The sequence below is a fragment of the Phaenicophaeus curvirostris genome, chromosome 2, assembly GCF_032191515.1.
Source record: "Phaenicophaeus curvirostris isolate KB17595 chromosome 2, BPBGC_Pcur_1.0, whole genome shotgun sequence".
In the NCBI taxonomy this organism is placed as follows: Eukaryota; Metazoa; Chordata; class Aves; order Cuculiformes; family Cuculidae; genus Phaenicophaeus; species Phaenicophaeus curvirostris.
Window position 1 is genome coordinate 47,111,031 of NC_091393.1, and position 23,230 is coordinate 47,134,260.

General features: G+C 37.9%; 1 protein-coding gene across 16 annotated transcripts in view; it reads left to right on the plus strand.

Moving 5' to 3' along the window:
• EYA4 (EYA transcriptional coactivator and phosphatase 4) overlaps nt 1-23,230 on the plus strand; it is a 155,468-nt gene that overhangs the window by 56,166 nt on the left and 76,072 nt on the right. For 15 of the 16 annotated variants that reach the window (XM_069851880.1, XM_069851884.1, XM_069851887.1 and 12 more), the window contains exon 3: nt 22,854-22,903. In XM_069851880.1, coding sequence (XP_069707981.1) covers nt 22,854-22,903 — 50 coding nt within the window. Of the gene's footprint in view, nt 1-5,580; nt 5,839-22,853; nt 22,904-23,230 lie in introns of those variants that run through there. The other variant, XM_069851891.1, reaches the window with a different exon arrangement.

The window sequence follows — 23,230 nt, forward strand, 5'->3', positions numbered from 1 at the left end:
GGGGGGAGAAGGAGGAGAGCAGGTCCTGTCACAGGAGCAGAGAAAAAGCTGACTCAGTACAAGAGTGTTGTACCCATCTGAAAAAAAAACCCCAAACAACAAAGAGAGATGTAAATGGACAGCATTTTGTTTATTTAGACAGAATGTTAACTACAGTAGGAGGCCTGGCAAAGAGCAGACAGATGCTCAAGAGGTCTTATGAGTGTCTTTGAATGTATAACGGTTAAAATGATGGAAAATGTGGTCTGATGAGTGGAAGTTCAAGTCAAAAACTCCTAACAGTTTGACTTCTTAGTTCCATTGCAGCTTTCAAGGGCTGTTTAAAATACTTAAACTCCTTCCCAACTTTCACATAACTGTAATTCTCCCCTGCACTTTATTTAAATAAGCTTTTTATTTCATCATAGAATAAACCTGGAAGATTATACTAGAATTGACTCTCTAGATCCATAAGAAAAACTAGACTTTTAAGCTCTCAGTGTTGAGATATTTGTGCCTAGCACTAAGCAGCGACACACTACTCAGCTTGATTGGAGCCCTAGAAAATGTGGTAATAAAACCAGGTAATAATTAGTGGGGGCTTGAATTATGTTTACCTTGAATACCTTTGAAAGATAAGGCGTTACATGACAACTTCCCTTTAGGAGCAACAATACGAAAACTCTTTTCACAGAATTTGTACCTTGAACTTAACATGCAAAGTTGAGGAATTTATTTTGCTATTGTATATGGGAATTAATATCAGAGACACTTAAAATGCCTGGTAAATGAAACATAAATCAGTACTGTTTGGAGAAGATTTCAGTTCTGGGCCCCTCACCACAAAAAGGATGTTGAGGCTCTGGAGCGAGTCCAGAGAAGAGCAACAAAGCTGGTGAAGGGGCTGGAGAGCAGGTCTTAGGAGGAGCGGCTGAGAGAGCTGGGGTTGTTTAGCCTGGAGAACAGAAGGCTGAGGGGAGACTTCATTGCTCTCTACAACTACCTGAAAGGAGGTTGTAGAAAGGAGGGTGCTGGCCTCTTCTCCCAGGTGACACAAGACAGGACAAGAGGGAATGGCCTCAAGCTCCGCCAGGGGAGGTTTAGGCTGGACATTAGGAAAAAATTCTTCACAGAAAGGGTCATTGGGCACTGGAACAGGCTGCCCAGGGAGGTGGTTGATTCACTTTCCCTGGAGGCGTTTAAGGCACGGGTGGACGAGGTGCTAAGGGGCATGGTTTAGTGTTTGATAGGAATGGTTGGACTCGATGATCCAGTGGGTCTCTTCCAACCTGGTTATTCTATGATTCTATCATTCTATGTGGAAGAAATGGAGAAGGAGATTTTGAGGCAGAAATTACGGTGTTGCCCATTGTGACAATTTTATTGGCTTTTTATGGCATTAATATTTCAAGGTGAAGGCTTAATATTTCAAATTAAAGACATGAAGATGTATACTTGCATTTTACAGAGTTACATGTAAGGCTGCAGAAATAAACTGCATAATTTGAGTGTTGAGAAAACACAGTGACTTAAGAACACCTCAAAACTTTTTAAAAAATTCTGATGTTTTAGAAGTCTATCAGGAATGTGATTCATAAATATCTATAGGTTATTGATGATATTAACTTACATTTGCAATGTCTAATTGTTATTTATGCTTATAAACTCCTTCAGTTATCACTGTTTGAGATCCTGATATATTCAGAGGGCTGTTTTTTCCTTTGACCTCAGAATTTAGCTAGCTTCCATCTGGTTTTGAATTTTTTTTAGATTTAATAGAACATATTTAAGGTTTTGGTAGCAGTTTCAGGAATAAAGACAGTGCACACCCTGAAATCCTGCTGTCGTCTGCTGTTTTGTTGTTCTCTGTATCTGAGATCTGCCCTCGCTGACAAGAATAAGAGGAGGGAAGGTGATTGGGGCTGTGATGAAACCATGGTCTTTGCTCTAAGGAGCTGCTGGCTGGTGAGTGCTCAGGCAGAACATAACACAGTGTTAGTAGTGGCTGGAGAGTCTAGTAAATGCACTACTGATGATAGACAGAAGTGTTATAATAGTAATAGTTTCATTCGTCTCACTCTCCTGATTTTACAGACAAGTCATGGAGCACACGGGCAATCATGGCATGAAATTAAAAGGATTGTTTGTCTTCCTGTAAGATCTATGCAATTGCCACAGATACAGCTCAGAGTAAACAAACCAATAATCATTATGAGACAACAAACCAATTTCAGAGAGGGTTGTGAATATAAATTTCTTGAAGAAGCACAGCACTTTGGATCTGGGAATTTATTCTTTCTTGCAGCTTGTAAAAAAGCAAAAAAAAAAAGCTTCAGGCAGTTGAGTGAGTGAGTTTTTTGTAAAAGCTTCGTTGGTTGCTCCACTGTAGCAGCCTGAGTAAAAGTTGACACCCCAGAGCCTGCCGTAACCCACCAGAGCCTGTCAGCCAGCCAGGGAAATGCCAAGAGGCCCCGAGGAGGGGAGAGTCGGGGCTGGCACAGTCCTCTTGATCAAAGCACCTTCAAACCCTCTTTGAATGCAAGATCAGAGTCCACTAAAGTATTTCTTTGGCATTGAATTTGATCTCCACTTATGAAACTGTTGACCAACCTGAAATCTCACAGGCAGCCTTTTCTCAAAAATTGTCTCTACTTCTTGCACTATTGTTTTTATTACTGTATTGCTTGAAAAACATATTGACTCAAAATGTGGAGTGGTTGTGTGGTGGCTCTCACAATGTATTAGACAAGGTTGCTCAACAACACTAAAACCTTCTGCTACTGTGTGTTTTTCCCTCTAATATACCTGGAGAAGTACTTCACATAATATAATGAAAGCTGAGGAATAGTAAAAAAAGGTAACTGCAAAAATGTATTCAAGAGAAGCATATGTTCCCATTGGTATCTTAAAAAGATACTACTGTTTATATAAACAGGGCATTTTCCTTCCCTCCAGTTTCTCCACCTGGAAGAAAAAGGGGAAAACCAGGTAGAGGAATCTTTCATACCTCCACTACTATTTTTATTAGTCTGCAAAGCTGTGGATATAGAAGTAACTGTAGCTTATGTGGTCCTACATATTTTGCTAGTTTGTGACACTACTTAAAATATAAAGGCATACTGGTAAGCTTTCGTTTTTGCATGGTATTTTCTGTAGTGCAGGAGAACAGAGAGCAACAATATATAAAGCAAACTGTAGAAAAGGAAAATGAATATCTGAAGTAATTTCCACTACTGTGGCTGTAAACCAAACACGTTTGGTTACAGAACTAATGAAGAAATGCAAAATGTTTAGTATTTCATGCTTTCATATTTTCTCAAATGAGTACAATTTTTATTCACTAATGTCTGCTATTCTCCTTTCTGTCACATTTATGTCCTTAGGACTGTGGTGTAAATAAAGGGCATGAAGAAACTTGTGATTTATTTGTCTGTAGAAAACATCTTGGTAATCTCAATTTGCAGACAGAGCTGATCATCAGTTACAAGGATGCTGATACAGTGATTTTCCCTCTCAGCCTGAGAAAGGAGCTTGTGCTGCTTATGCCATTATTTTCTCAGAGAGTCTCTTGACACTAGTGCTATGGGCACAGAATTCTGGCATAGACTTTTTTTTTTTTAATCACTAATATGCAATAAACACCTTTAAATGTGTATGGGACTCTACTTTGCCTCCAGGTGGCCAGGCCTGGCAAATGATAAAACCATCTTGTTCTGCTGGGAGGAAGGAGGAAGGCTGATGGTAACTTATTTGGTCCTTGCATTCTTGGGAGCAGAGAAGTATTATTCTGTGGCAGAAGGCAGCAGAACAGAAGTGAAGCGATGGCAGGGTGTGGCAATTGAGTCTGCTCTGGTTTGGAGCCACTGAGTGAAGACCTTCTGACATATTGTTTTCAGCAGTTAAGAATGAGGTTATGCCCAATACCAATATCACAAACAACAGCTGAAATCTGATTAGGCTCTTCCCAGCACTTCATATATGCTCCAATGGGTTTTCATTGTCAAAGAGGCCTTTATTATGCCACATAATGCAGTAAAATGAGGATTACTTGGATTTCAGTTCATGAGATAATAGCACCTGACAGGCACCTATTTACGGAAGTATACTGTACGCCCAAGCACACTTTTTAAATAAAAATTAAATGAGATTTCACATGAAAAAAAATGGTACTTCAACTTCATAAGTAGGCTTAAATATATTAAAAGAAAAGGCATTAAGGAAGCTGGATGGATGTATTTATTAGTGGCCCCTACAGTCCTGACAGCCCATTCTAATAATAGTGTGGGACCTGTGAAATGATGGCACAAATATTCTAATCTGAACTGACATGGCTTTCTAGCCCAGTTCATCGGTCATGTTTTATTAGCTTTAACAGGGCCAAGCTGCTATCTGTCATTTTGATGCGGTAGTGGTGACAAAACCTGGTGCTGAAAATGTGCTGCAGGTGTAACTTTCACTCAAAGAGCATTTCTGAGCAGCAGAAGTTTGTGTTTGCATGGGGAGAGAGTGCCATCTTCAGTTTCACATCTCCACATGAAACAAGTCTGAACTTCCTAGAACTGTTCAATAGCTAGAAGTGAGGAAAAAAGGATTAGTCAAAATTTGGAAACAGTTCTCAATTCTTATTTTTATGAAACTTTAGACTTATGAAGAAGAATGCTAAATATAATGTTCTTGTCGTCTTTTTAAGATATAGTTAATTTAGATGTGTCTGTTGTGATGAGTAATTTCCAGTAGAGGAGAGAAATGTGAGGCTGGGCTTTGTGCTTTTTGGTTTGCAGTGTTACATGAAGTAAATAACAATTGCCAGTTGGATTGCAAACCCCTAGTAACCAGTAGCATATTGTATGCATAAAAAACAAGAGCTAGCAGACTGTACGCTGCTGCATATTTGCAGTGTTTTGTAAAAGCCATCAATTCTATGTATTCTTCAGCTCAGAACTGAATTGGTGTTTGCTTTGGGGTCCTGGCACTTGACCCTTGTTTTTCTTGGCTCTGTGTCATTTTGCAGCAGAGCTTGAGGACACTCATCTCTTATTTCCAGCATGTTAACATACTGAAGTAAATACTATCTGGCACAAGCACATGCATTATTCTTTGGAGGAGTATTTGTAAAAGTTTTAAAGTCCAGATCAAACAATGGCAACCATCTTCCTTCCTCCTGAGTTTCTTTTATTCACAAGATTATTCACAAGATTTATTCACAAGAATATTGCTGGCAAAATTCTCCCTTCGATCTTTAAAAAGACTTTATTTTGTCTGCATTCGCAGATGAAGTTGGTGCCCATAAGCCTCAGTATTACTTGCAGAATATATGCTCAGGTACATCTTTTCTGTATATTTTAACACTTAATGGGACTTTGCACAATAAGGAGCAGATGTGTCATAGCGACAGCAGGCGAGTAGGGACCAGGAAGGTGGTTTCACTAAAAGAGCCTTGGGATAAATGCAGCACATTAGATACCCACTGAAAGACAGGAGCTGTTGATGGGGTGACCTCTGAATACAAGTCATCTTACTATAAACAGAAGGGTGTGGAAAGCCATTGGACAGAGCCAAGCTTGTTTACTATCCAGATCTCCTGTTAGTTAACTCAAGTAACCGGACTGTGCAAGGCTCATTCTGACAGTCCAAGGAAGAACAAAGTGTCTTCAGTGCTTCCAAGTTTAAAAAGTCCTAGGTGACCGATGTGAAAGATTTTTGGTCTTGAAAATCTGTTTGCACACTTTAACTGCTGAACAGTGGAAGTTAATTAGTGCTAAACGTATCAGATACTCTTTTTTTTGTTGTTTTGTTTTGTCCTGGAAACTGACTTTGCACATTTGGGGAATCATTTTCCGTTCTTCAGAGGCCACAGAGGTAAGGTTCTGATGGATTTTAATTTGTGATATTGTTGCAAGTCTAGTGATAAAATGGGAAATATAAGTGGGTATTCATTGCACAGTCAGATTCTATTATGAAAAAGAAATGTTGAGTTTGTTTCTGTAGTAGCAGTTTCAAAATTGTTTTTACAACAATATATTTGTTTGTAGGGGCTTTAAAGGAGTTTAGGTAAGTCATAGGACTGAATTTGTCATCTTTTGGGATCAGTTTTTTCTTGAGACGGGAGTTTATTTGTTAACTGCTGTGAGAAATGAAATGTGGCATTCAGTAATATACTGTGAATGTCACATTTTGTCAAATTTGTGAGCAGTTTGTTGGAATGTTTTTCAGTCCATCATTGTGAGAGGCACTTAAAGGCTAGTATGCTGAGACTGGTGTCTAGATTCAAATTAATTAACTCTAAACTGCAAAAACTTTGGTTACAAATATAATTAGTTTAATTTGCTAATTCTTCATTCGAGTCCATTTAGTCTGTTTCTAAGCTGATTAGATGTAAGTTTGCAGCAAATAATGCGGCAACGTAATTACACTAAAGCGTCAGTCCTACCCCCTCAAAGTTCACTTTAACTTTTTCAGTAATGTTACCTGTCAGTTGGCACTAAGAGTTTGTATTTGAATCTTACTTCATTTTAAGTTTGTTTCAAACTGCTTAATGCATTTTGTTATTGCGCGGATCATTTTTTGAGGATAAATTTAAACCTTTCAACGAGTCTGTATACGCCTGCTGCTTTGGGGTCCACATAACACGCAAGTGCAACCGTGCTGCTTGTTATGCAGCATTCAGAGGGCCACGATGGGAGCTGGCATAATGATTACTGCGTCTTAGATGTCCATTTCATTCAATGAAATGCTGAAGGGGTTTACTCTGGGAGTAGTGTTTTGTTGTCCTAGTAACGCAAAAAAAGTCCCTGGTCTGGTTCATCTGTAAACAGCGATTTACTACTATAGGAAACCTTAATGTGTACAGGACCTGGTTGGAAGGAAGGTATGATAAATTATTACAGCAAAAAAGTTCTTCGGTTTTGTGCCTGGGGTCTGGCGAGCAGCAAGCAGCAGGATCCAGTTACGCTTCTTTTCTTGGACTGTTCACTGCTTTCTGAAATACATTTCAGCTAAGCAGCTTTTAACTATCTCCTTGCCTTTTGTGACATAATTTCTTTATCTTTTAAAGTAAATGAAATGTAAATTTGAAAAAGATTTGTAAAATAAGTAATATTTTTAATTCCTGAGTTAAATATATAGTTCTTGCCAAAGCATTTTTCCAAGATGATTTTAGGTTTATTAACAGGCTTAGTTTAGCTTGTGAAGTGGTGCAGCAAATCAAGTAGCATCAACCTTTTATGTGGGTACTGACAAGCAAAAGAACTTGAATTTGTCTTTGAGGAAATATCTGTATGTTTGTGTGATCGTGCAAGCAAGTATACGCATGTTAGAGTGTGTATACAGGGAAGCTAGTTCATCTATTACAGGAATGAGAAGTCAAGGTTATTTTCTTCACTTAAACAGATTGTGGTTTGATAGTGTCCGCGTATGCTGTAAAATAGAGGGAGCAAGTGAAAAAACATACTGCATACTGTCTTGTTCACATGCTTCCCTAAGTAAGAATTTGATAATCTTTTTAAATTTGAATTTTAAAATTTATTTAGTAAATGTTATTTACAAGGGATTAAAATTTAAACATGATATAATATTTCAGTGTTTTTAAATAAAAGGAGAGCATGACTGTATTACATTTATATATGATAAGTGTGTCAGTAGTTGGTAGAATTTAATGCTCTGTTAATATGCTACTTATTAGCTTTTTTTGTTCTATGAATTCAATTTTCAATTGTGCTGCTGGAAAAATATAAAAAAATTCTCTGCAATAGAAAATTTTTGTAACAAAAAATATATCCTAGGATAACATGTGGTTTATTTCTCTACTCTATGCAATTGTTAAACTGCCCTGAATTAATACACAATTAGACAGCATTCAATTAGAAATAAAGATCTGAAGAAAATGTGAAGATTTTTTTAAAAATTAGTTACAAAAATTATCCTGTTTTATCCCCAAAAGAATACACTTAAAAATAGATATTGAAGAACCTGGATTGAATTAAAAAGCATGATTATTTTGTTGTTTATGCTAGATTGAACAAACAGTAGTAGTCAGTATCCTAGAACAGCAGAATTTATGTGTTATTTTAGCTAGAGTAAATTGAAGATTTGCTTCCTAAATATTAAAGCAAAAATTCTCTATGTGTTCTTGTAGTAAATCTGTAACTTTACAATTATAAAACTGTGGCAGATCATCATAACTTTCGAGAGTAAAATCATCTGAAGTGTTTTCACATAAACAGAGGTTTTATATATATTAGATATATTTATTTGCACACATGCACGAAAACACATTCTTGTGTGGTTGCACACATGTTTAAACAATTTTTATTAAGGATTTTCCTCTGGATAAAATAAATTATCTCATAATTAGATTTTTGCTGTACTTCAAGTATTTGTACTGCTATTCCAGGTGAGTTCTGCACTCTAATTGGAGTCGCAGCTAAGAACCAAATATGCATGTTGCTCTGAACACTCAAAATGTTAGCTCCACTGAAGCACAGTTTAACTTGATTGATACTTGGATTTTAAAGCAAATAAGGACTAATTTTTGCCTGTGGCAAAACATCTTTGAAGTTTCATGCCTGTGCTGAGGTTGGATTAGTTAAGCAGTAGGACTGGGGCTGGGACTGTGACCCTGTTGTGCTTGGCAGGTTGTGATAAATGGGGGAGTCTTTCTTAACCTTGTGGCCAAAACATTCCAGGATCAGGTTGGGGAGACAGGAGAGAAGGGAGGGGGGTCGAAAGATGCAGGAGACTTGGCATGGTAAAGCTGGAGACAAAGGACACTTGCCAGTTTGTCTGAAACAGGGTCAAACATGTAGATTCTTGTGGGAGAAAGTATGGCAGATGCGTCGCAATATACTTTATTGTTATTTCTGACCGTTGACCTTACTGGATGAAATTAATCCTTCACTGTGAAGATGTCTCCTTTTATTTTTGTTTCGATTGCTTTCAGAGCTTAGAGAATCATGTTGTTACATTTTCCAAAGCGAAGAAGAGGTTTTTTTATTTAATGTTTGAAATGTGTGTATAAAACCATCCAAAATATATTGGAAGAACTTCTTATTCCAAGTCTGCTGGTTAAAGAATTTATTGAAGGATTGCAAAAAAATAAAAAAGAAAACAGTATGAATTTGAAAAGAAAAAATCCACTCAGTTAATTAATTGCTTCTGGAAAGCTAGTTCAACTGTTTCGTTTATAGAACATTTTTAAAAGTAAAACATACTTTAAAATATATAAAAATTATATATTTTAGTATAGCAGTATTAGTAAAACATCTGAAAAATTATTTGGGAATGGAAAGTAGTATACTGAGATAATCCAGTCAAATTTTCAAACATGAAAAAAGAGGCAAAATTGACTTGCATGTGAGCTGAAATGTGATCTATCAAGTGGTTCTTACTTGTGACATTTTAAGAGCTGTACTGCCTCTGATGTTGTCCCTATTGACTAATAATGAAAAATATGTTATTAGATGATGGTTTGAGATTTATTCATGTAATTTAGATCATAAATACTATTCTGGATAGTGTTAAAAATTATAGCATAAAGCAAATGAAAGAAAAAGGTAAATATTCTTAACATGTTTTCTAATTGTGGCTGTTGTTGTTACTAGCATAGAAGCAAACATATGCTATAACTCTGTAAATTAATAATTCCTCTTTTTATGACAATTTAACAGTATGATATTAATGGGCTGTTTGATGAATGTTGTATGATAAATGTTTCCAGAGTTTACCTGTTCATTAATATTTGAGTAATTAAATTTAAATCATATATGTAAAAAAAGTCTTACTAAATAGGATTTTGCTTCACTACTGTGTACTAGCATATAGTAACTATGTGTACATTACTGTGCATTTATTAAAAAGTATTCTATCTGTAGTTTGTCTCTGATAAACTTTTATTCTTTTTTTTTCCTACCCTTTTAAAAAAAAGAGACTAATTTCTTAGAAGCATTTTCTTCACTTTTGTTGAAGTGTTCTAGAGGCACTGAAAGCTAAACCAGAAGGAAAGTAGGTTTGGTTATATGATGATACAAAGGCACATGAATAGGTCTTTAGGTTATATCCACTTGTTTGTGAGATTTTATACTATAATTGTGTGCCATTTTATCTTTCCTCAAACAAATGATTTTTTTTCACAAGTTAGACAACATATGGACCACAAAGACCTGATTGTTTTATTTTGACTAGCAAGTCGTTTGAGCCACAAATAATTTTTTTGCATCCTTACTTTAATAGACATGGGTTGCCACAGTTTTTGGTTATCTGATGTACTTTATTAATGTTACAGCAGCTGCTAGAAATTATTGCTACATTGCTAAACAAAATAGCTTTAGTAATGAGGAAGAACAAAAATGTATGAAACTGAAGAAGGACAGCTGTTCACTGTAAATACACAGATGATTTACTTGGTAATTTTCAGGCTGGAATGCGATATGCAATTGCTAATTGCCTTCTACTTCTACTTTTTTACCAGTTTTGAATACACTTTTGTTTTTATTTTGAAATGTAGTAATTTCTATACATTTAGGCAGGTGGTTTTAACTGGAAGAGCCTCTGTGCATTGTACAAAAAATACTACTGTTGTACAATTAGCTGATGACTTCTGCTTGGTCATACTCAGATTCATAGGTATTTCTGTTGGAAAGGCAGGTACTTATAGATGAATGTCTTTGATCAACTACCAGGAGAAAAACTACCACGAATAGCAGAATGGTAGTGGTGGGTATGGGTGTTGCCTTTTTTAAAAAATAAATATTTTATTTGAATAGTGTTTTAACATGGTCTGCGTCTAATTTCCATCTTCCACAATGCCTACAGGTCTCTGCCACATGATAATGGGTATGCAGGTGCTGAGCTAAAATTGCGTTCATATTACCTACTTATATTACCTTGTTCATCCTCCCTACAACCTGTCTTCTTGGTCTGTCCACCTGTTGCTTTCTGGCATTAATTGAGTACCCCATCCCACAAAAGCATATTCACATACTTACCTTCTTTATTCTGAGTCATTTTGTCGAAGATCATGGGCCTGGCCACAATGTTCCTGTTTAGACTTAAGCTTAAATCTTTGTAGGCTTTTCCCAAGCTTTCCAACTCCTAAGATCAGGGAATGCTTTTTTTGCTGAAGGACTGAATAGACCATAGCCTGCTAGTCATTGCAGTTACCCTCAATGCTGTTGAAGTGAGGTGAAAGCACCAGTAGAAGTCCATGCAAGCCAAGGTGGGACTCGGACATTTTCTGTAGTTATTGCAGTTAGTCAGAAATAGCCTTTTTGTATTCCCCAATCTCGGTATACGCACTCAACGTGGAGGTACTCCTTCCTTCCAGGGTTGTGAAGGAGAGCAGTGAACAACTGCTTATAATAAACAACAGTTGATTATTTTAGTCAGAAAGGGCAAAATTGTCCTGACAGCACTTAGAGTAGGAATTTTCCTTTTTTTTCCTGTTAAACATCCTGTAATTCAAATGAAGACGATGAAACCAATTGTCTGGAGTGATCCTTGCCTGCAACTACAGTCAAGGCTTTCCTTTCCTGAGCCCAATCACAGTAAACTAACTACCTCATGGCCAGTTGCAACATCATTTAATTAAAGTTGACATTTTAGAGCATGTACAGTCTGAATTCTGGTGGAACTGAATTGCTTTAATAAAGAAATAAGATGATCTTTATTGCTCCTTGAGTAACAGTCAGTTACATTTTCTCATCTTTCTGGTACTGTGTCACATACAACATTGTCCACTGAATACAGTCGTCTCTCCTGAGAGATGAAGACATATTCAAAACACACATTAGTGAGTTGAGTCCTTCTTAATAGATACATGCTAAACATTGCAATGAAAAGCTGCAGTACAGCACAATTTTATCTGATTTTCTTAAGGACATCTACAAGGATCAGTATTTCTTCTGATTCTGAATGACATGCACTGGCTGGACTAGTTACACATCATGGATTGTGCTGTCAGGTACTGCCGGTAATACACTGATGCCCTACCATTACATCTTGTTTATATAGCTGCAGCTGTATGGGTTTGTGATAAGACCAACAATGCAGAAAAGTATATCTGTGTAAGAGTAAAAGTGGTACTGGTGAATGAGTAGCTACACATGCAAGAGCTTGTGTCTATCATCTTGTCTTCAATAGTTCAAGTCTCAACTTAGGACCTTTCATTGGATCATCAATAAAGCATCTGCAAGTGAACTCTCAGTGGAGCATAGAAACCAGAGACTGTTGACCAAGGGTATAGCAGGGTTTTGGGGGCTGATTTCCTTTAATCTTATCACCTAGCAGTACTTATATTGAAAGCATGAAAGACAAACGAGAGTACCAGGAGAGGAAAAAGGGCTTCTTTGCTAAACAGAATATTCTACATTTATGTGTTTCATCATCTGTGGTGAAAATGAGTATTTGATGGATTATGGTGTTTACTGCACTTGGGTATTGGTATGCTCCTGTGTAGAAAGCAGGATAAAGAAGACAGAAAGGAGATGGTTGGCAAGGCCATTTGTTTAAATTTCCCTTAAGTGAGGGATGGAAAAGCTGTGACAAATATTGTTTGATCTTAAGGGAGAAAGATCGATTATGTTCTGGTGAAGCAAAAGACTCAGGAGAGAAGTTGGCCTTTGTTACTGAGGAGGTCAGCATGTAAGCTTTTAGGGGAGCTCAGGAAAAGCGAGGTCTCAATAAGGCACCAGCATCTTCAGAAAAGAGAGTCACCTTGTGGCAGAGATACTTGGCTTGTGGTAGAGAATCGACATTAGTAGTAGAAATACACTGTACTATTACTCATACAAGATGCTTTCCACATGAAAATGAAACAGTATTTTTATTATGCTTTATGGCACAGAACTATATGCCTTTAACAAAATAGCTTGAAACATTTGCAGGATGTGTTTGCAACATGGCCAAGTTAACACAGCCATAGGAACATTAACTTTTGAACTTCCTGACTTTCATTGCTTTAAATTTAACTTCAAAGTTTACTTTTTTTTCTTTGCATTTGTTGGCCCTGGTTAGTTTTGAAAAGTGGGAGGAAAGAAAATAAGCTCAGGTTTTCTGAGCGGGCACTGAATCTTATACATATAATGGGAGATCACTTGCAGTTCCTTTGAATATTAACTGATACCTCTACAGCAGTTTTGATGCACCTAGTTTGCTTACGAAATTTCTGTGTAGCTGCGTTGCTCTTTTCATGCACCGAGAATGCCAAGATGTAAAAAGCACTCAAAACTAATAAACATGGTGTGGCCGCAACAAATCTAAGGGAGATAATGGGACCATATCTGGAGTAAACAGGAAGCATTTTTCCATGTTCAGACTAAAAGCAGTGTCTTCTAGCTGATTTCCAGTTTGGAGATACCAGGAAGGCACCAAGGATAAACTTGACAGTTCACCTGCAATGACACAGAGAGCTGATTTGAAAAGGCAAAATGCCACGGGTTTGTCTTTAATGTTTGTTTGTTTTTTTAAATTGAGAAAGAGAGAAAACCAGAGGAAGCAAAGAAGAGAAAAAGACCATGTGTGAGAGAAAAAAGATATTCAAACAAGATATTTCCAGTGCTAGTGCTTTAGTACTTATTCTTGAATCTGACTTGGACAATAAATGAGCTGCTCCCAGGTCCAGGCTGGTGGAGGTTCCCTCGCTTTGTGACTGCTGAATGAGGAGTTAGCTCCTTTTCTTTCTTTTTTTTTTTTTTTTTGTTTCTGGGAAGGGAGCCAGCCTGATGGCCCATCCTCCCAGCAGGGCAGGGGAAAGTGTTCTGTGAGCTCTAAGCTATTAGGTAACCCAGGCTGAAACAGAAAGTTCTATTGTGGTGTGGCATTTGCCCTGCCAAGTTAAGGGAAACATATTTCCTTCTTTCATCTAACACAAACAAACAAAAACAAAAGAAGAATGCCATTTTTTTCCTACAGTGCATGTATAAATGCATTTCAAAACGTGGATCGTTCTTGACAGGTTGCAGTTGCTTAAATTATTACTTGACTGTCACACTCTCTGGTATTTTTAAAGTTTCACTTGTGCCAAAAGCAACTTAAAATGTGTTCTAAAAATGTTTGCAGGTATAAAAGACTTGAAAGAAGCTTAGAGTTCTGAACTGAGTGAACTCATTAATCAGGTTGCGAAAACAAACATGTAGGAAATCCTTCCACTAGTAAGCAAGTACCAAAGAAGCAAAGTTTTGACCACAAAGATGGTCAAAAACTGAGTTAAGGTTGTCTCAGCTTTTATCATTTAATGCTATAAATATATCTTAATGAGACCTCCTTCTCTAAAATTTTTCAATAGAAATACAGTTTTGCATTGGATAAATCTTTCTGATTTAACTAGCACAAAGGCTTGTATCAGTGCTAAGACTTTCTAGTGTTCCTGAAAGAAATGCCTTGGTCTCCATGTAAGTATGAAAAAGGCATTTACTTGGATTCATTAAATCTCTATTTACTTTTTCTATATACTGTGCACACAATTAAGGGCTATAGTGTGTTGCTACTAATCATCCCAAGCGGGTGAAACAAGATCTAGGGGAAATGCAGCGCCGCTTTGCATCTTCCTTGCCTGTGTATAGGCAGGTTCCTGTCAGATTTTCATCCACAGTGATGGATGTTTCCATACAAACAGGGGTTTGTATGGAAAATCTAAATGACTGTGGCAGTGATGAAGAGTGTAATCTGGAAAAGTGGAAGCATTTAGCGAATTAGTATATGCTTTGTAAGTGATAGCTCTTTCTTAAAATAATTAGAGTCAATTACTGGTTCAAAGAAGCTGAGGCTGTAAAGCACAAAACTTTAGCAGGAGCTGTCTATTGCCATAGTCAGTGTTGCAGTGTTTCACAGGGGATGTAATGAAACATGCAGCTGGGGGCAGTGGGAACTCCCTCACTCTCTAGTAGCACTGTTCCAGTTCCTTAATGTTTTCTCCATCACCTATCTTCTTCAAAAGTCAGTGGAGAGTAGGAGCAAATGGTATTCACAATTCATCTGGGCGTAATTCCTCTCTGTCTCAAATAGGTGACTATTCTAGGTCAGGTGAAATACATCTATGTCTTTCTATTAGCTGTAAAGGAAGATTCTGGTGGCACACCTAGATAGATTTAGGTGCTTAAACTGCAGTTATTTGATACTTGATGTATTTTCTCTGGATTATTTTTCATTGCAAGTTAGACATACACCGAATAGTGTTGCCGACCAGAGTTACTGCTCTATTAGTCTAGGGAGAGGTGGGGGAGACAGGAGGGCAGCAATGATGCATTTCGTCATGAACAGATCTGTCTTAGGAAAGGTTTGCATGGAAAATGGAGAGAAGCGATGGTGGAACAGCAATACCTTTTCCTGTCCCATCCCTTCCTCTCAGCCCTGCTCTGTGCTACACATTAGAAGCTGCCATGCAATATCCGCAATGTTCTTATTTCTCCTAGCTCTTAAAGACGTGGAAACATTGATCTCCTTAAGTATGAACTGTCATCTACTTTACTACATAAAATAAGAAGGTCAACTTCAGCAGTCTTGCTTCTATACTCAAACCTTATAAGTAACTTGCACTGTACTTTTGTTTAAAATAAAAACAACTTGGTCTATTTTGATTACAGTTGTCAATTTTAGTTGACAGCATAACAATTTCACAGAATCACAGAATCGCAGAATCACGAGGTTGGAAAAGACCCACAGGATCATTGAGTCCAACCATTCCTATCAAACACTAAACCATATCCCTCAGCACCTCGTCCACCCGTGCCTTAAACACCTCCAGGGAAGGTGAATCAACCACCTCACTCGACAGCCTGTTCCAGTGCCCAGTGACCCTTTCTGTGAAAAGCTTTTTTCTGATGTCAAGCCTAAACCTCCCCTGGCGGAGCTTGAGGCCATTCCCTCTTGTCCTGTCCCCTGTCACCTGGGAGAAGAGGCTAGCACCCTCCTCTCTACAACCTCCTTTCAGGTAGTTATAGAAAGCAATGAGGTCACCCCTCAGCCTCCTCTTCTCCAGGCTAAACAACCCCAGCTCTCTCAGCCGCTCCTCGTAAGACCTGTTCTCCAGCCCCTTCACCAGCTTTGTTGCTCTTCTCTGGACTCACTCCAGAGCCTCAACATCCTTCTTGTGGTGAGGGGCCCAGAACTGAACACAGGATTCGAGGAGCGGTCTCACCAGTGCTGAGTACAGAGGGAGAAGAACCTCCCTGGACCTGCTGGTCACACCGTTTCTGATACAAGCCAAGATGCCATTGGCCTTCTTGGCCACCTGGGCACACTGCTGGCTCATGTTCAGTTAGCTGTAATTTCATTACTAAAAAAATGGAAGATACTATGGAGTACCTAAATGTAGTTTAGAAGATGAGTTGAAAACATGTTTTCACTGAGAACTAGCTCATATGCCCTTCAGTTTTGGAAAAAGTATTACTTTAATACTGAAATAAATCTCTGTAGTGAATCCTCTTGATTTCTCCTTGAAATGAACTTGATTCCTATAGCATGGTTTTCCTCATTCATCCATTAGAATGACTTTCAGATCTGCTGAGATACAATAAATCTACTTTAGGATATGATTAAGTTAAAATATAGCTATGTACAGTGCCACACTCTGAAAAATCAGGAGAAAAAAATTTAATTTTCTGTTGCTTCAAGGTCTTTCACTGAACAGTAGCATCAGTGTTTGGGTTTTTAACTAAGTCAGGAACATACTCAAGATTTGGTGGTGAGTAATCTACAGTATTGCATTTTTAATACACACTTGCATTTAATTTTGTATTAAATTTTCCTATTTTTAAAAATATCATTATATTATGAAAGGTTATTATGTTAGACTTAAGTAATTGAAACCTTTATGAGATCTGTGAAAGTGTGACATAACAGTGATTTACGGTGAAAAATTCAACTGAGAATTTGGGATTATTTATAATTCTTTTCAGATCTTTCTCTAGGTATCTTAAACATTTTTGTTTGGCTTGCAGAAGCTTCACTGAGACTTCGTGTTCACCCAATTTATATAGCTATATTACTATTTGAATTTAGCCATCAAAATTGCTTCATTCTCAAAAATATTTGTTGCTTGAAATCAGTTTGAAAGCGTATACATTTTCAGAATAGCTACAATTTGTTACTAAGTGCCAGCACTGTATCCTTAAGCCAGCCATTGACCTGGTGTTGTAGAGCGAAATAATGGCATTATTTGTTTTATGGTAGCAGTGAAGTGTGTCATGGTAGCAAAGGAAGTCTTTGTTATGCTAGGCATTGTACAGACAGAGTCTGGGCTAATGATAATGTTGTCAAGTTGTTTATGAAACTATATTTAAACATTGTCAAAGGCAACATCTAGAAAATATTTTACAGAGAAGCTACTTCTTTGCTATTCATTCTCATGCAGTGTCACAGACATCCTGAGCTATATTATTGTCATACATTTCCCTCAAACTATTCCCCTGAATGTCACATCCTTTCCTGGAGCCATTCCACAGGCATGGTCTCTTTTCCTGGACAGTGAGTAGAAGCTGGTGAGCTTCTACCAGGGTAGTTTGCACCCAGGCAGTAGAAATACACTTGGCCTTGCCCACGCTCCCGTCCAAACTGAAGTAGCATTAGCACAGCCCGAGTAAGCACAAAGATGTGCTTTGAGATGTTTTGGGATCTGCAAAGAATACTTTTCCCTCTTTATTCTTGTCTCCTTGATGTTAGAGCTTCCATAGCTCCACCATGTGGAGCTGCTTCCTTGAGACCAAAGCACTGAAGGCATGGCTCAGCCCAAGTGCACACCTGCCAGTTTGGGAGGGATGCTCAAGGCCATATTTGATGCAGTAAATGAGGGAGCTCAGCAGAATAACTTACTGCTGATGTTGTAAGATTTTTCACCTGTGCTTACTGTAAGTATTAGAAGGGATTTCTTACCCGTGTTGCATTATGAGTTTAATGTCACGAGTGTGTGTGTGAGAACACCTCATAGAGCAGGATCAGTTCATGGTTTAACATAGTGTTATGAGGTCCAATAAAACCATGTTAAGAGGATGTTAATGTCACAAAGGAAAACATCAGAAGCAAGGAAATGACAGAATTAATATGGCCTGTGGAAATCCAGTCTCTTATGCATTATGGTGTAGCTCTTATTACATGACATACTAGGCTTTCCAGAGGATGTCTGTTTTGCTTTTCAGTGAATGTGTAGTTAGATTTTTCTTTTGGTGTTCCTCAGTCTATATTTCTTAAACATGAAGGATTCAAAGTCCATTCTTAATATAAATTCATTTGTCATGTAAGTATTTCTCATATACATTAAAATAAGAACATTATAGTTTAATAAATGCATATCTTTTTCACAGTGCCCTCATAGTATCAGACACAGTGTGCATGCTTGAAATCTGCTGAACCAGTGTAAAGATGAAGGCAGAAATAGTATAAAATATTGACTGTTAATCCCCAGTTTGAGTCAAATTAGACCTTAATTTTTCTGGATAACCATAACATTTGTAGACCATTTGTAGAGTTTCCCAGCTTGGATCGTTAATTAGGTCTGCAGTGCAGCTGTTGTAGCAGAACTAGCCTGTTAGTCTGGGCAGGCTGATCACCAAAGAGTTTTCCTAGTGAGTTTCACAGATACTTGATGAATGCTTGGGCTTGTGTTTATGGTGTGAGTCCCAAATCTAATTAGAGAAAAGGAGAGCAAACTGTGCTGTGCTGTCCCGAGCCAGCCCCAGTACTCTTCCACTGTTCACATTCCACTTGTATGTCTACCACACTTTTTCACCTGGCTTCTGCTGTCCTCTAATTTTACTCCCTGCAGATCCCTTTCTTCTTTTGTCCCCCCAGTTTCCACTACTTCCCCCTGTTCCTTTCTTTCCTCTATTCCTCCCTGTGTTTGAGTGTATAGGGGTTTTCTGCCTCAGGATATTGCCTCAGCACATGCATAGCAGGAGACAGGACTGACAGAGCAAAGGGGGACAGTTTAACCACTGTCAGTCCATTTCTTAATGTCACAGGTGCTCCTGCCACTGAGGAGAAGTAATCCTAAGTTTTACTCCGCATCTTTTAGATGGAGATGGAGAATATTCAAAGCAGAAAGGTTCTTTAAAAATTCATCTGACAGACTACAACAGAAGTCTGCTAAATATAAACCGAAACAAATTCAGGCACCATTTCACAGAGATGATGATTCCTGGGTAGTGGTACACCTTGGACTTCCCCCACTTGCATTTTTGGGATTCTGCCTCAAAACTTGCAGGCACTAAAGCCACACAGAAGCATATTGGCATTACTTCTAAAATATGAACACAACAACATGATTTCTCAAAAATTTGGACTTAAAGATCTTTGAGCTGAAACATTTCAAACATGATGTAATAGGGAGCAAGGATAGGAGATTTCAGCGCAGTCTGCCAAATTGAAACTGCTGTCTTACCACCGTTGTGAATGATTCTCAACATAGGTAGAGCAAAAAATGTTGAGAAAACCTGTGTAAAGAGAACAAAAAATTATAAAAAGGGAAAACAGAGCAGGAGTAAAGAAAGAGGTTCTTTTCATAGCATTTAACACATGAGAATGTAAATAAATGTGATGTTAGTGAAAGTTAATTATTTTGAAAACAGTCAGCAAGGCAGATTAGGAGGAAAAACAGTGCAGCTGAAGACAAAGGAAACAATATTTAGTCTTTGATCTAAAGTTTTTACAGTGATTTTCTGTTCACCTTCAGGGGTGGCATAACTTTATGAATAGCAATATGTGTTTTGTTACTTGAGTAGCATTAACCAGAAATGGTGTTCATTCCACGTGGCCACTTCACAGAAAATCACATACCTGTTCCTCCTTTAAGAAATAACATTCGTATTATGTTTAACATTATTATACACAATTATACACATACATTCAGTCTCAGAGGAAAAGACAAGTCCTTAATGTGTGCTTATGCTGCACATTTCCTTAGAGAATGATCATAGATGAACTGCATCATCTATTTACCAAGCTGAAATACTTATTTTAAAAAATTATTTGGTTTCATTGCAATATTCTTGAATACAAAATACCTTTTTTTTTTTTCCCAAGTTGGTTGTATCTCACAGGAGGTGAGTCTTTTCTGATGCAGTTTGTCCCTGATTTTCTGGTACTCCTTTTTAAGTTATAACAAATTTTCTTCAATAATTTTTATGTTCACCACACCGGTAGATCATGATATTTAAGCCATTTCAATTGGTTTGCAATGTTGGTCAAAGCAAGATACAGTAGTAATATGAGCAGGGGTAGAACAACTTGCTTGTGAGTACCCAGCTATTATTTAACTGGGAGAAGAAGGTCTTTTCATCCCTGTCCAGGAAAGTGAGGGCTCTTAATAGGTTGTGTATGTTAAAAGTGCTTGGATAGGGTTACTATATGTTTGAATTGTCTTTGGGTTTCTACTGTAATTGCCCAACAAAGGACTCACCGTCACTTTGCAAAACTGGGGTGTTGGGATGTGCTGGGTGGCTCTCCAGCAACCGTTTAAAGTCAGTGGTTGAACTTGAACTTTCCTGACTTGGGGTGCGAGATCTGGTCCCCACTGCAAACGTGACAGACAGTGCTACTGGTGGCAACCACATGGATGGCAAAGGAATTGAAAAGGAATGTTTAAATGCTTGTAAATTTAACAGCAAGAAGTCAGCAAAAGTAGCCTGGATGGGAGTGTATGCTAAAAGGACAAAGAAAGAGGAGCTTTGCTAGGATTTCAACAAATTAGATGTGTTCATATTTTGAATTAATTTAAATAGTGTTATGTTTACATATTTTATATTTTGTAGTTCTAAATACATTATATTTTTCATTCTTTTTAATTGTATGTTGAATGGCTAAGTCCATCTGCAACTGAGTTAAGACAATCTGCTTCTGCAAGTACACATTTCCTCCCAATATTGACACATACTGTAGGCATTTTTCTTGGTCCTCCACTATGTGTGTATATCTCAAGTATTTTAATATATTTCAGATATAACATTACTTTAATAAAAATGTAATGAGCATAAACCTAGAGCAATGATGTTTGCATCTGAATGTTTAGGAAATAGTGCCTGTGAGTTTGGGGTTTACGTGAGCCTTTGCTGTCTCTCATTGCTGAGCTGTTGCACCATCGCATCTCTCTGTGGCACAATGTGACTACCAAGTCTGTGGAGAAGCACAACAGGAACCATGAAGTAACAGTCCAAAACCAGGAAGATTAGCGGTGATGAAAGTGAATAACTGGATAGGTTTAAAAAAGTTTAGTGAAGTCCAAGCAAAGCATCATTAGAGGATCCTTTGTGTTTGCTACATTTTTAGTGGTTTGGATGACACCTGTTACAATAATAAAGACAGTTTTAATTTACTGTCATGGGGAAATTTTCATTATTGCTACTGAAAACTGATTTCTATTAATAACTGTATATGCAACCATATTGTTTTTTCAGTATCTAGAATGCAAATCATAGAATCATAGAATAGAATCACAGAATAACCAGGTTGGAAGAGACGCACAGGATCATCGAGTCCAACCATTCCTATCAAACACTAAACCATGCCCCTTAGCACCTCGTCCACCCGTGCCTTAAACACCTCCAGGGAAGGTGAATCAACCACCTCCCTGGGCAGCCTGTTCCAGTGCCCAATGACACTTTCTGTGAAAATTTTTTTCCTAATGTCCAGCCTAAATCTCCCCTGGTGGATCTTGAGGCCATTTCCTCTTGTCCTGTCTCGTGTCACTTGGGAGAAGAGGCCATCACCCTCCTCTCTACAACCTCCTTTCAGGTAGTTTTAGAGAGCAGTGAGGTCTCCCCTCAGCCTCCTCTTATTTATGAAGAATAAAAATGACCATCTATAGAATCATGCTTGTACTTAGACACCTATGTGTGAAGTTGCATGGCATTCAGTTGAGTTATTTAGGGAAAATAATTAGCATTACCCTAATCCTTTTTCTGTTAGAGTTTGTATTTTGCCAATGATTTCAACTGAAGTGAGTCACAGTCACAATTATTTTCTCTGAAATGCTTTTAAAGTAGCAAAAAAAGTACAACACTTGCTGGTTGTGATGGAAATGTTCTTTGCATTGTTTCAGTCACATCAAATGCATTTGAGTGACACCATTGTTTCTAGGTGGCTTTAAAAATGGAGTTTTGAAACCTCCCACACAGACCTGGATTCTCCATTACCACACAAATGAGCGAAAGGTTTTTTTCTCTGATAGAAGTACAAGAAATGTAGATTACCAGAAGGGATAATTAAATTTTGCAGGAAATCAGGAAGTTCCCAAAGTCTGTAAGGAAACAGTTTTCTGTTTTTGTTTGAAAGTGATGCATTTTTTCACCTTCAGTTTGCCAACAGCAATGCATTGCAAAGATTAAATTGGAAGTTGGAATACCCTTTATGGAATTGTATATTGCAAATATGAATGAAACCAGTGTATATGTTCACTGATGCAGTAGGAAAATATAGTTAACGTACAGTTAGCAGGTTCACAAAATGAAAATTAACCTATGAATTATTTAGCTAACACCGTGCTTTGCCCCAGAATCTGCTGTTTATTATTGTGAGATTTAGCAGGAAACAGAACCAGTATCAATTGGGAAAACATTTCTTCACCGAGCTACGAACAGTATGGCTTTCTCATTTCGAAGTGGGGAACCTGGTTCTTAGGTTTCTTTGTTCCTAGTTAGACGACTCCCAAGCTATTTTAGCTGAACATTTTACATACTAATGTAGCCTGGGGAAGTGCAGTTGGCAGCTGTTCATGGGATAATAATGAAACACACTGTTTAGTCCTGCATACTGCTGCTGTAAAATGTGGGAAGTATTTTATAGAGATCATGGCGAGCAGAGCTGGGTCCACTTTAAGCCCTGTAAGTGCGTGAACTGTGAGCAAGGAAGTTGTGTTTCATGTGAGAGTAACTGGCACTCCTTTGCTTTTGCAGGTAAAGAAGCCGTGTACAGAGTCAGATGGTTCAGAGCCACAGAATCCCAGGTACAATACTGGAGGGTAAACGCCAACTGACTGCAGCATGGTGGGGGGTGCAAGGTGGAACTGTGCTGTGGATAGGTAGCATCAGAGAGCAAGAGTCGCATTTTGTGAAGAACGAGTGGTTGGATCAGTTGTAATAGTTTTCACTCTGGAAGGGTATTTTTCCTTTTCACCCTCCATTTAAGAAAGCCAAACGACTAAATAGTGTAAGGAAATCTGTGTAATCAAGTCTCATTTTCTTTGTTTATCTCTATTCTGCATACTTGAGTCTTGAAGTTTATCCATAATATAGTTTATATTCGGCGTGGGTAATTCAGTCATCATTTGGGA